Source organism: Watersipora subatra, chromosome 9, assembly GCF_963576615.1.
Source record: "Watersipora subatra chromosome 9, tzWatSuba1.1, whole genome shotgun sequence".
Taxonomy (NCBI): Eukaryota; Metazoa; Bryozoa; class Gymnolaemata; order Cheilostomatida; family Watersiporidae; genus Watersipora; species Watersipora subatra.
In genome coordinates, this window is record NC_088716.1 from 61,644,484 (window position 1) to 61,659,684 (window position 15,201).

The 15,201-nt window shown below is 36.7% G+C and overlaps 1 protein-coding gene across 1 annotated transcript in view; it reads left to right on the forward strand.

The window, feature by feature from the left end:
• LOC137403549 (metabotropic glutamate receptor 5-like) overlaps window positions 1-15,201 on the forward strand; it is a 60,115-nt gene that overhangs the window by 25,244 nt on the left and 19,670 nt on the right. The window contains exons 3-8 of the mRNA XM_068089495.1: window positions 800-894; window positions 7,755-8,007; window positions 9,583-9,810; window positions 12,662-12,908; window positions 13,243-13,469; window positions 14,585-14,703. Coding sequence (XP_067945596.1) covers window positions 800-894; window positions 7,755-8,007; window positions 9,583-9,810; window positions 12,662-12,908; window positions 13,243-13,469; window positions 14,585-14,703 — 1,169 coding nt within the window. The remainder of the gene's footprint in view (window positions 1-799; window positions 895-7,754; window positions 8,008-9,582; window positions 9,811-12,661; window positions 12,909-13,242; window positions 13,470-14,584; window positions 14,704-15,201) is intronic.

Genomic DNA, 15,201 nt, shown 5'->3' on the forward strand with positions numbered 1-15,201 from the left:
GGCTGATCTAGCATGAGCGTAGACAGCATGTGGCTGATCTAACACGAGTTTAGACAGCATGTGGCTGATCTAACATGAGTTTAGACAGCATGTGGCTGATCTAGCACGAGTTTAGACAGCATGTGGCTGATCTAGCACGAGTTTAGACAGCATGTGGCTGATCTAACACGAGTTTAGACAGCATGTGGCTGATCTAGCATGAGCGTAGACAGCATGTGGCTGATCTAACACGAGTTTAGACAGCATGTGGCTGATCTAGCACGAGTTTAGACAGCATGTGGCTGATCTAGCATGGGTTTAGACAGCATGTGGCTGATCTAGCACGAGTTTAGACAGCATGTGGCTGATCTAACACGAGTTTAGACAGCATGTGGCTGATCTAGCATGAGCGTAGACAGCATGTGGCTGATCTAGCACGAGTTTAGACAGCATGTGGCTGATCTAACACGAGTTTAGACAGCATGTGGCTGATCTAGCATGAGCGTAGACAGCATGTGGCTGATCTAACACGAGTTTAGACAGCATGTGGCTGATTTAGCATGAGTTTAGGCAGCATGTGGCTGATCTAGCACGAGTTTAGGCAACTTGTGGCTGATGTTGAGGCAACTGTGTAATGGTGAACGACTACAACTCAGAGTTAAAAGAAAGTTTTGTTCGTTGAAGTCTTCTCTCAGTATTTTTTGAGTTTTACATCTTCTGTAAAAAGCAGACTTTTCCGACTGATCTGAGAGATAGATCTACCCGACTCACTGCTTGGACGCTGGCCTGCACATGCATTATTTTTTACTTTATTTTACAGGCGGTCAACTTGTTACCGCAAGTGACAATAAGAAAATATATATAGATGGCGATGTGATACTCGGTGCTCTGTTTCCTGTTCATCATAAGTCGAAGGTTTGTCCTCTCTTTGTATTCTTTTTTGTTAGGCTAACCTTTACTAGATATCCTATTTTTCTATTTTCAAATCTTCTGAACTCTTTGAGAGTTGCCAATTTATGTTTTGACCTTAAAATGTGCACCTTTCACTCGTAACAACAACAAGGCCTTACATATCAAACCCCGGTGCTCTGAATTACGACTGCATCTGTTTTTATAAACAACCTTATAGTTTGTTGTCTGAAAACAATTTTCTTTATTGCAGATGTTAGTAGGGTAGGACTAGTGATGCTCGATGTATAGCAGCTAAGTTCACGTCTAAATGTTTACTGTATCTAAGAACAGCTTCTTACGGCTATCATTATTCTACCCTTGAGCTGTCTTCCGCTGTCATTCTCTCCGCACGCAGCCTCATTATCATCTGATTTATCTCACTATAAAACTGACACATAGAGAACTGTATACAAGAGCATGCTTGTAGTCCTTGCCAGGTTCCAATATACATGTTTATGCTGTAAATATAATACACGCGGATATAATTGATACCCTGCAATAAACAGGCTGCTTTGAGCTTGTACAGGTTGCTCGTGGTGCTAAGGAGAGCTGTGGATAAGTCTATCATAGACAGTCACAATCCTTCTGCTATGAAAGCTCAGTGTTTGGACTTATCCCCACTTGTTAATTTGGCAGAGAGAGCGATTTAAAAATGAACTTGCACAACTTTTTTGTAGATTTTATCAGAAATTATCGGTATTTTTCTAACATTTGCAATTATTTTTTATGTTTGAGGTGATCTAATTGCGAGGATATTTTAAGACTAAAATTGACAAAATTTGATCGCGGTTGAATTATTACTCCTGACTGGCGCTGACTTGTATAGAATAATATTTCAAATAGCCAGTCTTGAAAAGATTTATTTTCTCCATGTATATAGTGTGTATATGGAGAAGTGATTTGAAAGATTTTTTTAATTTTTTTACAAGTTTTCTGTAGCACAATTATTAACTCGCTTCGCACATGGCATTTACTATATAATACATTTTTTAAATAGGATTTTGTTTTTGACTGTTCGGAAGATAATAATACAACTAACATGTTTGTGATCTGTATTACTCATAAACTGGTACCGCTTTAGCTAAATATGATAATACATGTATAATAATAATAATATGTTAATAATTCAGTGTATATAAATGGATCAGACTCATCTTGGGACAGCTTTTTTACCTGAAAAATGTTTTGGCTTATTTATAGCTATTGTCACAGCTAGAGTATATACGCAATATATTATATATATATATCATAACTCTTGAATTAATTATTATTAATAACTTGCTAAATTTTCCTCTAAAAATGTATACCATTGCTCATGGTTCTTATTTTTGCACCACCGGCAGTATTTCGTATCATATTTCCTTTGGTTAGATTATTTTCATTTCAAGGAACAGCAAGCCAATATCGTTAACTCCGGCGTAGAGGTCCGCATCGAAATACCTGACTGAATTCTAGAAGCCCTTCAGCGCATTCAGTACAGATATTCAGAACGTAAAGTCGTTAGCGCAGAAAGGGGCTTCAAAGAGCAATAGACATCATATTCCTAGTTGTTATATTTCCAACTAGGAAAGGTCTGGCAAAACCTTTTAGACAGCTATCACCCGTGCGGGTTACCACATCATGTGATTCACTCATAATGTGTTGCCATTCCAATTGACTAACACTGATAAAATTTGCAAATGCTTTGTTTGTGTCAACACATTGGTTGGTCTATGATTTATTAGGGAACAAAGTTTAAATTTTTCTGTTACTGTTATGTATGCAGCTGACTCAGTGCTAGTCAAAGCACTTCTATCTTCTGTCTCAAAGTATTTCTCTGTGGATTGGAGCACTTGCTGGTTCTATATATCAACACTAGATGAACGCCCTGATAATAAAAAGGTTTTTGCGCAGAAAACTCATTTATATTTAATACATACAACATTTACTGCTCTAACTTTTAAACTTCGTATCATGAGAAAAGTGTTTTTGTGCAGTTCACATAAATTGAGAGAAAAAATAAACAATGAGTACATGGAAATGTGTGTATAAAAAGGTTACTGTTGCAGCAGAAGCTCGTTGTATTCAAAATTTTAGTGGATGATACTGGTGCCTCTCAATACTGGTACAAACATAAAATTGAGATATCGGCTTTCTTCGTCTTATACTTTGCCTGACCAAACATAGAGAAAATGTAGAGGTAATTCCTATTCCAGCTAATACATCTGTCCACCTGAAAAGTATTTAGCTTTTACAGATTTGCTGGAACCAGAAATAGAAGTGAACCACACATTTGAAATTGAAACAGCACATTTGAAAATTACAAATTAAAAAAATAGGAATGGTGAGAAAAAAAATTAAAAATTTTTTTTTTTAAACAACACTATTAAAAGGTAATATTAACTAATAATAATAAGTGCATATTTAGTGTACGATCACAATAAGGATATATACCTATTTGTATGAGCGTCAGTAATGTTAAAAACAGCTTAGGTAGTTTTTTGGTTATGCGCGCTCGTTTGTGAACTACTGATTTGAATGTCGCGAGTTGAAATCCTCTGCAGAGTGGATTTTTAACGCTAGATTTTATTCGCTATAACTGGGCACGGGGAGGAAAACAAAATAACTAACAAAAAGACAAACAAACAAAACTGAGATTTATATATATATAGAATATATTTTTCTAAGCACTAACGACATATAAATGTGTGAGCAATGGTGTTAATTGTATGTACCCTTTCATGAACTCCATGGTTACATATTGTATACTATGACCTAATGAAACCTGCCGATATCCATATGGCTCTCAGTTAGCTAATTTGTAAGTGGATATGTTACTTGTAGAGTATTCTCTCACCGTGTATGTACCAATTACTAACAGTCCTAAATGAACAAAGACTAGACAACTCCAACATGTTTTTGAATCACATTATAACAGCAGTTTTTGGTGATTTTATCTTCAGCTATTAAAATCTTTGTGTTAAGGTGTCACAACTCTACATGACATGCAAGAACTACATGCTTAATACTAATTGAGATAAAAATGATCGAACAAGCGAGGTCTTCTCTTTAAACACAAAGCATGCAGTCACATGACCTGCCATATTTACTCAATGACAGCTCCTTATGTTCTAGCAAAGAACCTCTTTGAAGTATCTTCTTCAAGTAGAACTTGAAATGCCATCTCACTCAGCCGGCGTGTCACAGATTAATTAGTTCATGAGATTACAGTCAATAACTAGATATTTTATCACATTGCCTATGTCTTACCTCATCTCATAGGAAAACTGCACAACTCATTTATTAGTCATACCACTGCCAGCTACTTGCCGCATGAAAATCTTTAAACATTTTCTCAAAAACGCTTTTTATAAACTAGCCTCTCAGTTCCGCTTTTAAACTTGTGGATGTCAAAAGTCAGTAACACCTACAAAACAACTTACTAGCAAGTAGCGGACAAGGAGGGTAGTAGCAGTAATGGGGCAACAACTTCTAAAGTTCTTTTGTTTTGAGAATGATATGTTATGTTGTATTATTGTTGTATGGAATAATTTGAAAAAAACATTTATATATGAAATGAAATTATTGCCAATAAAGTAATATATATGTAATATATATGAGACCGTAGTATTCCGCAGCATTTTGTTTGTGTTTGTATACAACACAACATCCTATCCTTAAATATAGGACTAAATATTTAGTTACCATCATTTATAAGATCAGACTTGCTATGATAGTCAACAGCATATAAGTTGAGGTTTTCAATCTTATACTCTGAAGCCTGGACTATGGTAATCTTATACTCTGAAGCCTGGACTATGATAATCGTAAAACTAGGGTCCAACTGGTGTAAGTTATTAAAGTAAATTGAAGGTCAGTATTATACCAGACCTCAAGGTGAAGCTAAGGTCAGACTTAATTTTCACTAGTTTTCAAGGTTACAGGGAAAAAGCCATTTGTTGGAATATTATATTAGTTGTGGAAACAGCTGCACTAATCTATTGAATTATGTAACGGAGAAGGAAAAAATAGGAATAAATTATTTAAAAAAATTATTGTTTCCTGTGGTTCGTCAGCTACACAAGTAATGGTCTGTGACAGCACTTGTGAGTTACTTGTACCATTATTATTCACGTAATATAGCCCTGTATAACCATAATTATCTTGCAAGGTTTCCATCTTGATTGCTATGATGTGCCAAGTTTTCTATACTGAATAGCTCTCTCATCCAGCCCTCATTGCTACTGTTTCATACTATCAGTGGTACTTGCACTGCTTCCCCTCTAATACTATTGGTGCTGCCTCTTGACGTTAACACTGTTACATCCTGGTTTTAATATATTACTCTCTAATACAAACACTGTTATTCATTAGTGCTATTACTTCTACTTCCCTACTACCAACAATACTACATCATGATACTAGCCCTACTACTCCTTGGCGCTATCACTGTTATGCTCTAGAACTAGCACTGTTACTTCCCGGTACTAGCATGGCTATTCCTTAATATTAGCACTACTCTTCTCTAGTACTAGCTCTCCTACTCCCTGGTGCTAGCACTGTTACTCTTTGGTACCGGCATTGTTACCCCTGAAACTGGCAACATTTCTAGGCTTGAGCATTGTGTTACACAAGGATACCCAAGGTTGGCAACTTGAATGTGGAGAACGCTTCTAATTTATAAATTGTTTTTTTCACATATTCTCATTCTAATTTAGTTGTTTTGCCATATCTAGTTATTACACCATAAACTAGCCTGGCCTCAAGATCAGACCTTATTTAAAGCTTTCAACAAGCAACATAAAACATCCGTAACTGACAGACAGACTTAGCAAATTCGTAAAGCTACAGCATGTTTGGTTGCGTTAGCAATTTACAAACGAATTCACCAACAATAGATTTTGATACGCCTGTACAAGGCTTGCCATTTATCGATGTCTTTTGATAAATAGCTCTATGAATAGCTACTTCGCTATCTCACACGCTCAGTGCCTCAAGTTTAGCCTTTGTAAGTTTTCTCAAGTTTAATGAATCATGTCAACTCACAAACATAAATTTTGCAGCATAGATTTCTATACCTAATTATCTATAGTATCACCTTAAAATATCGTGGATAGAGCATTAACATGTCGAGCCCATTTTAAGTATAATTCTTAACAAACCGCAAGTGACTCACTAGTAACATACAATGGACATACATGGTTGATGATTCCTGCGAATGCTGATGTGATTCCATGCACATGCTGAGAGACTAGACTGACATGCAATATTGTGCGGAAAATAATTCTATAGGTTTTATATTAGCAGCTCATTAAGCCTCACTGAAAAATTGTCCTACCTTTTCGGCGAAGCACCCCTTAGTACTTTTGGAATCGACTATGAAAAGGCATTTTCTGCACTTGCCCATTACTAACCTACTATTCATCTACTACTAGCCAACTACTTGCCCACTACTAGCTCACTACTAACCCACTACTAGCTCACTACTAGTTTACTACTAGCTCACTATTAGCTCACTACTAGATCACTACTAGCCCACTACTAGCTCACTGCTAGCCCACTACTAGCCAACTACTAGATCACTATTAGCTCACTTCTAGCCCACTACTCGCCTACTAATAGCTCACTACTAGCCCATTACTAGCTCACTACTAGACCACTACTAGCCCACTACTAGCTCACTACTAGTTCACTACTAGCTCACTACTAGCCTACTACTAGCTCACTGCTAGCTCACTACCAGCTAACTACTAGCCCACTACTAGCTCACTACTAGCTCACTACTAGCTCACTGCTAGCCCACTACTAGCCAACTACTAGATCACTATTAGCTCACTTCTAGCCCACTACTCGCCTACTAATAGCTCACTACTAGCCCATTACTAGCTCACTACTAGACCACTACTAGCCCACTACTAGCTCACTACTAGCCCACTACTAGCCCACTACTACATAACTATTAGCACACTGCTAGCTCACTACTAGCCCACTACTCGCCCACTGACAATCAAGAGCTTCAAAATCATGTTTCTATTCTTTGGTCAAGCAGCATCACCCTGAGGAGAAAACTGCGAGGTGGGTGCATACACTGAGTTAAGTCGCGCAATGTATGTTAACCAGAGGTTATTGCTTCTTTCACTTGCTTGTCTACCATATAATAAACCTTGGTATCAACTCACTAGTCTTTGAGTTTTGGCCCGTCTGCTTGTGCACAAACACTTCTAAGAGTTCAAGAGATAGGCATCTGTAATAACTCTATATGTTCGGACTTTTCATGCTCTAAGGTACTAACATGTAGATAAGTGCATCTTACTTAAAGGTACTTACATGTAGATAAGTGCATCTTACTAAAGGTACATACATGTAGATAAGTGCATCTTACTTAAGGTACTTACATGTAGATAAGTGCATTTTACTTAAGGTACTTACATGTAGGTAAGTGCATCTTACTTCCGCCAAGTAATCCGATAATATACAATATTTTGGAATTAAAAAACATAAAAACACAAACTATAAATCCTAGATCAAAAATTCAAATATCTATTTTCTCCGGTGATGAATAAATATATATCGCAAGCTCAAAAATTTTATTCTGATTTTATGTCTCAGAATCATGATTACTTACGTTTAATATTACAATTTATATTGCAAAATAAATAAATTACAATAATTATAATTTTATAATTAACATGGATGGGAGCCAAAGCAGGAGAGGGTGAATCCGCTAGTCAATAGCATTCTGGGTTGATCAGTTGTTCAGCTCATAGTGTGCAGCTTAAAGTGGCAGCTTATAGTGGCAGCTCATTTACTGCCCTAAAATTTATCTCAACTCTGCTTTCCTGTAGGATTCTAGCAGCAAGTGTGGGGAGATCTGGGAACAGTATGGCATACAGCGTATAGAGGCCTTCCTTCTTGTACTTGAGCAGATTAACAATGACACTAACCTTTTACCTAACGTCAGCCTCGGGTGCGACATAAGGGACTCATGTTGGTACACCCCTAAAGCTTTAGAAGAATCCAAAGATTTCATACGAACCTCATTCTTTAGTGCTCAGGGACTGGCATGCAATGGTACGAGCACAACGAAACCCATAGCAGGTTAGTACTAGTTGTTAGTCAGTTGACATGTTGTTTTACTGACTCTGTCGTGACCATTATTATTGTGAGGAATAAATGTATGGATTAACTGGTACATTATCTACTGATTATTCATGTTGTACTCATTGAGTGTTTTTACATATAGAGCTTAACCTAACCTGAAATATACATTCTGCTAGGTTCCTTGCACTTGCACTAAACATATCCATAGGCATTTCTTAAACTCATTTTTTCAGTGTCTGGTGATCTATAGGAATTATAGATTCTTGGGTTCTCTTTCTACTGCCTACATTACTCGCTCATTCAATGTTTGACAAGGGCAGATATTTTTTGCTCAAAAATGTTTAAGTGTTTCAAATCGAATAGTTTTTATCAACAACAGGCCACAACAATCGGCGTCTTTGTCGTGCTAATTGAGATTATAACGTATGTCCTAATCGATTCATGCAGCTTTCAGGGGTCAATATATAGGCCACCCAGAGTTGGATTGGAGTTTCTTCAATACTATAATAGGGAGAGGCGGTCTAGTGAAAGCTTCAAAGAATAATTTGATCATCTGCTACTAACAAGATTGTTTAACTTGTCACCTACAATCGATCCCTGCACCCTTTCACCGTTCATCTATTGATCTCATCTCTGCTCCACTAATAATGGTGTTAAAATTTTGCATGAAGATGTCTACTCGAAGAGTCAGCATCTAATTGTTAGGGTTTCTAACCACCGACCTAGTGAGACAGGGTTTGATTGGAGTTGCTCTTGATAATCATATCCTTTGGCATTTTAAACACTCCTCAACAGACTCAAGTGTGACATGTTTTGAATGGCTTGAAATAGATGCCTTATTCTCCTTGTCTGCCATCAATGCTGATTACACTAGACGCCCATTAACATAAACAGGCTTTTATGTTAATTCTACTGGATGTGAGGACGTTATGTAAGGTTTTTGAATCACATTATGTAAGAAATTCCGTATAACACAAAGCTTTGTTAGTGTAAGTTCTCAAATTCTATTTGAATAGCAAAAGCCATATAGTTAGCCTTAAAAATATCGTTTTTTTCTTGGCGCATTTGGGAGAGGAAACAACTCATAGGGGTTTTTTGTCTTTTTTCTTTGCAGCACGGATCTTGCTGTGAAAAAAAACTGTAAAAAAGTCGATTTAACTTGACATTGAAGGTATGCGCTCTTCTAAATTTAACGAAAAATTACTCATGGTAACCATGGACCCCAAAACCCAGTGAAAGTGATAAGAAAAAGGAACTGTTGTAAATACAAACCAATAATATCACAGTTACTGTACAGTCATAAAATTATCAAGTTAAGTTTCATTGTTTTCATTTTGAAGGGTCAGCAGGGTGAGTTTGGGAAATTCTTTGAATGGATTTAGCCAACTATATGTATTTTATGCTTCCTTTAACATAAACATTGTCATTGTAAAGGCATCGACTGTACTGTTAGCCTCAAATTCCTTTAGTAGGGTGGTTGTATCTCATATTGTTTTCTTCATGTTGTTAGCTCTTGAGATGTACTGTCTGCTGAGGTTTTTAAACGACCTTCAAGTCTCCTCTTTTTTGCAGGGGTCATCGGGCCCGGCAGCTCATCAGTCACGGAAAATGTCCAGAACATGTTGGCACAGTTTCAAATTCCAGAGATTGGCTACAGCGCTACAGCGATGTCGCTGAGTGACACAGAGCTCTATCCATTTTTCCTGCGAGTTGTCTCTCCTGACAGTCAGCAAGCCCAAGCATTAGCTGACTTAGTGAAAGCCTTTGGATGGACTTACATATCAACCATCCATTCAGATAGTAAGACCAACTAGGCAGCATGTAGTCATCTTGTTTTAGGGTAGTTTGTACTTTAAGAGTTTCAAGCTAAGAGTCTAAACTACAAGTTACTCTTTTCAACGTGTATTTTTACACAGATAATTGTACCTCATCATTAAAAATAATTGTCACTGAATGGAATTCTTGACTAACACCAGCAGCAGAAAGAATATTCTTTTTACAAAAATCTATACTAAGACCTGTGAACTACCAATCACGTATTCTTCACTCCCAACCTTCACATCACAAAAGTTCACATCACAAAAGTGCACATCACAAAGGTTCACATCACAAAGGTTCACATCACAAAGGTTCACATCACAAAGGTTCACATCACAAAGGTTCACATCACAAAGGTTCACATCACAAAGGTTCACATCACAAAGGTTCACATCACAAAGGTTCACATCACAAAGGTTCACATCACAAAGGTTCACATCACAAAGGTTCACATCACAAAGGTTCACATCACAAAGGTTCACATCACAAAGGTTCACATCACAAAGGTTCACATCACAAAGGTTCACATCACAAAATCTTTAAACATATTGCCTAATCCCAAACTTACTCGTTTCACATTTGTGTTGCAGGTTTTAAAATCCCGCATAAGTTATGCTCAAAATATTTGTATTTATCCTTACACGCATATGACAAATGCCGTTTTGTATTGCGTGACACCAACATACTACATCCGCCATCGTATGTTTCAGTTTATGAACTTTCTGTTACTACAACCTTCAATTCACTATCCTGACTCCTCTGCAATACTATTAGATTACTAACTTTTAAACCATGTCTGTTCAACTCACTCAATAATTCCTGATTTCTGTCTTTTCCATTTTTGAGTTTTTAGGCATGTCGTGAAAAATATCATTTTGCTGATATTGCCAATACCAAAAAAAAAATGCACACACACATACAGCCAGCATGGTGCAAATGAATACAGCACATACAATGCTTAGTCATAAAAACATTGGCATGCACAATCAGATCTCCCTGTAAGTTTTGGAATGATGCCCTTGAGGAACTTTAGAGTGTAGCATCTGTAGCCATAGTTTTGCAATGACTCATGACATTGACCTACAACATCATGTGGCAAAAAGTATTTTGGAAATATTTTGCTGATGTGGCAATATTCTTCTCCAACAAAAGTTTAGTAAGATTAAGGAGTGATAACTCCAACAATTCCTTGGATAGCCAATCCTTTACTGTTTTCATCATTATGCTCATTCAGCTGTTTGTAAATTTCCCTTATAAAATTGCTGTCATTTGTCATGAAAGAATAGTATATAAGGTGACATACATATGCAGGTGACACTTATGTGCAGGGACACTTATGTGCGGGTGACATTCATGTTCAGATCACAAAAGTACTGTTTCCTGCTTGTCAATACAACAAGGTAGTTTGTCTGTTGTTGCTAACTAGATCATGATGCTGTAATAATGGTGGTAGATTTAAGTAGGGGTTATCTTCTCTTATCAGTAGTTCACACTATCTATATATATATTTCTCAAAATATGTCTGTGTGTCGTATGTCGCATGTCTGTCTGCATTCCGATTTTAACTATTATTAGAATAGCCTAGCTGGGATACAATTGCTGATGAAATGTCATTGCCTACCGGCATTTGAAGCTTACTAGCTAGCTTAGTGGAATTTTCCATTGGCTGTGTGCCAGGCTAATAGCTTGAAAGTTACAGTTGTTTGACAAAGTTGTAAAACCTTAACACTTGTTTTTATTTTTCTCTCAATTTATTTCAACTACACAAAACACTTTTCTCATGATATGTAGTTTAAAAGTTAGAATGGGAAATGTTGTTATATGTTAAATACAAATCAATTTTCGGTCCAAAGACTTTTTATTTCTCGGGCAATGCCGGGTAGCACAGCTAATGTAATATAAATACTAGCCATTATTATAAGCATAATTTCTATTGTGTATTATAGGTGTAGTATCATGCTATAGATTAGAAGATATCACATGTAGAGTATCATGTTATAGTTTATATGATATACATACTAGTATAATCATAGGTAGAGTATCATGTTATAGTCTATATGATATACATACTAGTGATCATATGTAGAGTATCATGTTATAGTTTATATGATATACATACCAGTAATCATGGGTAGAGTATCATGTTATAACTTATATGATATACATACCAGTAATCATAGGTAGAGTCATGTTATAGTTCATATGATATACATGCTAGTAATCATAGGTAGAGTATCATGTTATAGTTAATATGATATACATACTAGTAATCATAGGTAGAGTATCATGTTATAGTTTATATGATATACACACCAGTAATCATAGGTAGAGTCATGTTATACATGTAGTTCATATGATATACATGCTAGTAATTATAGGTAGTGTATCATGTTATAGTTTATATGATATACATACCAGTAATCATAGATAGAGTATCATGTTATAACTTATATGATATACATACTAGTAATCACATGTAGAGTATCATGTTGTAGCTCAGATAATATACATGTATATACCAGTAATCACAGACAGATTGTGTAAACGATCAGATAAAACAATTCGTAGCTAGAACAATAGTTGGTTATACGGTTTAGATACAACTAGCACAGTTATAGAATATGCATCAGTGTAATCTGTGCAGAGATAATAGTAAGCTTACAACAACTTAACTTATTTGTCATGATGCCTAAATCAAAACTTTCCAAATATCGTTTGGTTCGTACATGTGCGGTGGCAGAGCTCAACCATATAAAATACATCATGTTTGAGTAGAATCAAAGTACGGTGCGTTCTCTCAGAGATGAGCACAAGTTGTGTCTGTGTCTTACAGATACGTATGGACTCAAGGGTATTGAGCAGTTCAAAGAAATTATTGGTAAAATGGGAATATGCTCTGCTGCTGATGCAACCATTGGAAGCAATCATACATATGAGTATCTAGATAAGGTGATATCCCAGCTTCTCGAACATGGCAATGCCTCGGTTGTAGTCTGCTTCTGTGATGGAAATGATGTGAGCGAGCTGCTGAAAGCCTTGGATAGACGTGGCCTCCACAACTCTTTCACTCTAATTGGAAGGTACAACTCTACACCAGTCAGTTGTATACAAAGTCTTGTCTCAATTGCTCACCTTTCTCTCACCCTTCTCTCCCCTCTCTCACACCTTTCTCTCACCTTTCTCTCACCTTTCTCTCACCTCTCTCTCACCTCTCTCACACCTTTCTCTCACCTCTCTCAGTTGTCTCTTTCATCTCTCACTATTTATTTATTAATTCTGTATACTAGTAGTTCACCTGCAGAATAATATTTAGAATCATCAAACAAAGGTATCATAGAACTTTACTCCTTTGCTATCTGTATATTTGGTTTGTGTATGTCTCATGTTTTTGTACTTTGCTTAACCGACTGCCAGCGATGGATGGAATACAAGGCCAGACGTAGTAGACAACTTAGAGAGTATCGCTCAGGGAAGTCTTTCTATTCAGCTTGCTTCACCTCCATACGGATCGTTTGAGTCATACTACCTGTCACTCAACCCTCTCAACAACAACCAAAGTGTGAACCCTTGGTTCACCGAGCTCTGGGAGTATAAGTTCAACTGTACATTAAACAAGTCTAGCTTGAGAACACCTTGCACTGGTCAGTCACTTTCTTGTTTCATCTTCTTATTGTATCAGCTAAAGTTCTCTGTTGTCTACTTGTTTTTCTACTATTGCTACAGTTATTTTTAGAGACGCGACACTGTGTGAGACTTAAAGATGTGGTTGCGTCAGATTTGAGTTGATTTTAAAAGAAAGTATTTTTTTTTGTCTATCAGTTGATATGTTGTTTGTTGTGTTAGGCGATCTCAATGTCAAGATATTTGAAGATTAAAATCAAAAAAATTCGATCGCAGTAAAAACGCTCAGGCCAAAAAAAATGCCCAGACTTGCCCAAAAGGATGTAACGCGTGATACAACATGTCTCTATTTCTCGTATCCACATCGGCTATTGCGATAAAAGTCTAGTCCTACGCGGCTCTATTGGCATATATTTTATCTTGTATTTGCTCATGTTGGCTAGAATAAAATTTTAAATCCAGCTACAGATACATTATTATCAATGTCTCAAACGTCTCAAACAAGGGCCTTTAGCCTGTTTTAGTCTTTTATTGGTCTTAATTTTACTAAATCGACCTGTTTGACGCAACCACATCTTTAACAGTCATTCATCTTTTCACTTTTTCTCAATTTCATTTTTCATAAAATATATTGTGTTCATGAGTTTTGGCGACCAGACTCCAAATAATTAATAGTCTAAGGCAATTAGACAACACTATAGTAAGGCCTGGCACATCCATAGTAACACCTTAGATAAAATATAAATTAACTTTAATTTTGAATGAAGTTGCATGCATTAACTCAAACATCTAACGGTGTTCTGACTTTTGGAAGCAGGTCATATTTAGGTTAAACGTTTACTCTCTGCGAAACTCCTCCTTACCTACACATGTTTTTTACAAAATGTTCTTTTCTTTAACCTTCAAACTGTTCTGCACTAATATCACTTTTACACGGGCAGAGTACTAGTTTGTGACTACTAGTTGACTCCGTCAAACTCCAGAGTTACACGGGCAGAGTTCTAGTTTGTGACTACTGGTTGACTCAGTCAAACTCCAGAGTTACAGTACTAGTTTGAGACTACTGGTTGACTCAGTCAAACTCCAGAGTTACGGTGCAAAGCATAACATCCAACACTAGCTCAATGTTTTATAGGGCAGGAGAATCTGTCAATGAACTTTAGCGTTGATGGAAAGATCGGCTTTGTTGCTGATGCCATGTATACAGCAGCCCACGCGTTACACAACATGATCAACCACTACTGTCCAGATAAGGTACTGAGTAGTATATCTTATTCTATATTGCTACTGACAACTAGTGGCAACTACAGACAAGTAGCAACAACACATGTATATTTACATTTCCTCTACTAGCGATCACTTAGTATGGTAGTAAGGAGCTTCCATAAATGTCCAATGTTTTTGTCAACAATATTTACTATAATAAGAGCCGTGTTTATCCGTCTGTCCAGAGTCATGCTAAAGGCGTTAGGAAAGAAATTTCCTTTCGCGGGATTTGAGCTCGAATACTCCATTTTACAGATCGTGGCCCTAATCAGCACACCACTACACAATACACATATTGACTACCCATGATAATTTTTCATGGTGCACAGCATTGTCAAGCGTACTAGTCTACTAATGTACTATAAAAACCTGCTATGGTGTTATTGGAAGCATAAGTGTTTTTATAAGTCGATAAAGTGTACATGAATGTTTGCTCACAGCTTGAAACCATCTCATCTCAACAAGTTAGCTGATGATATGCGCATG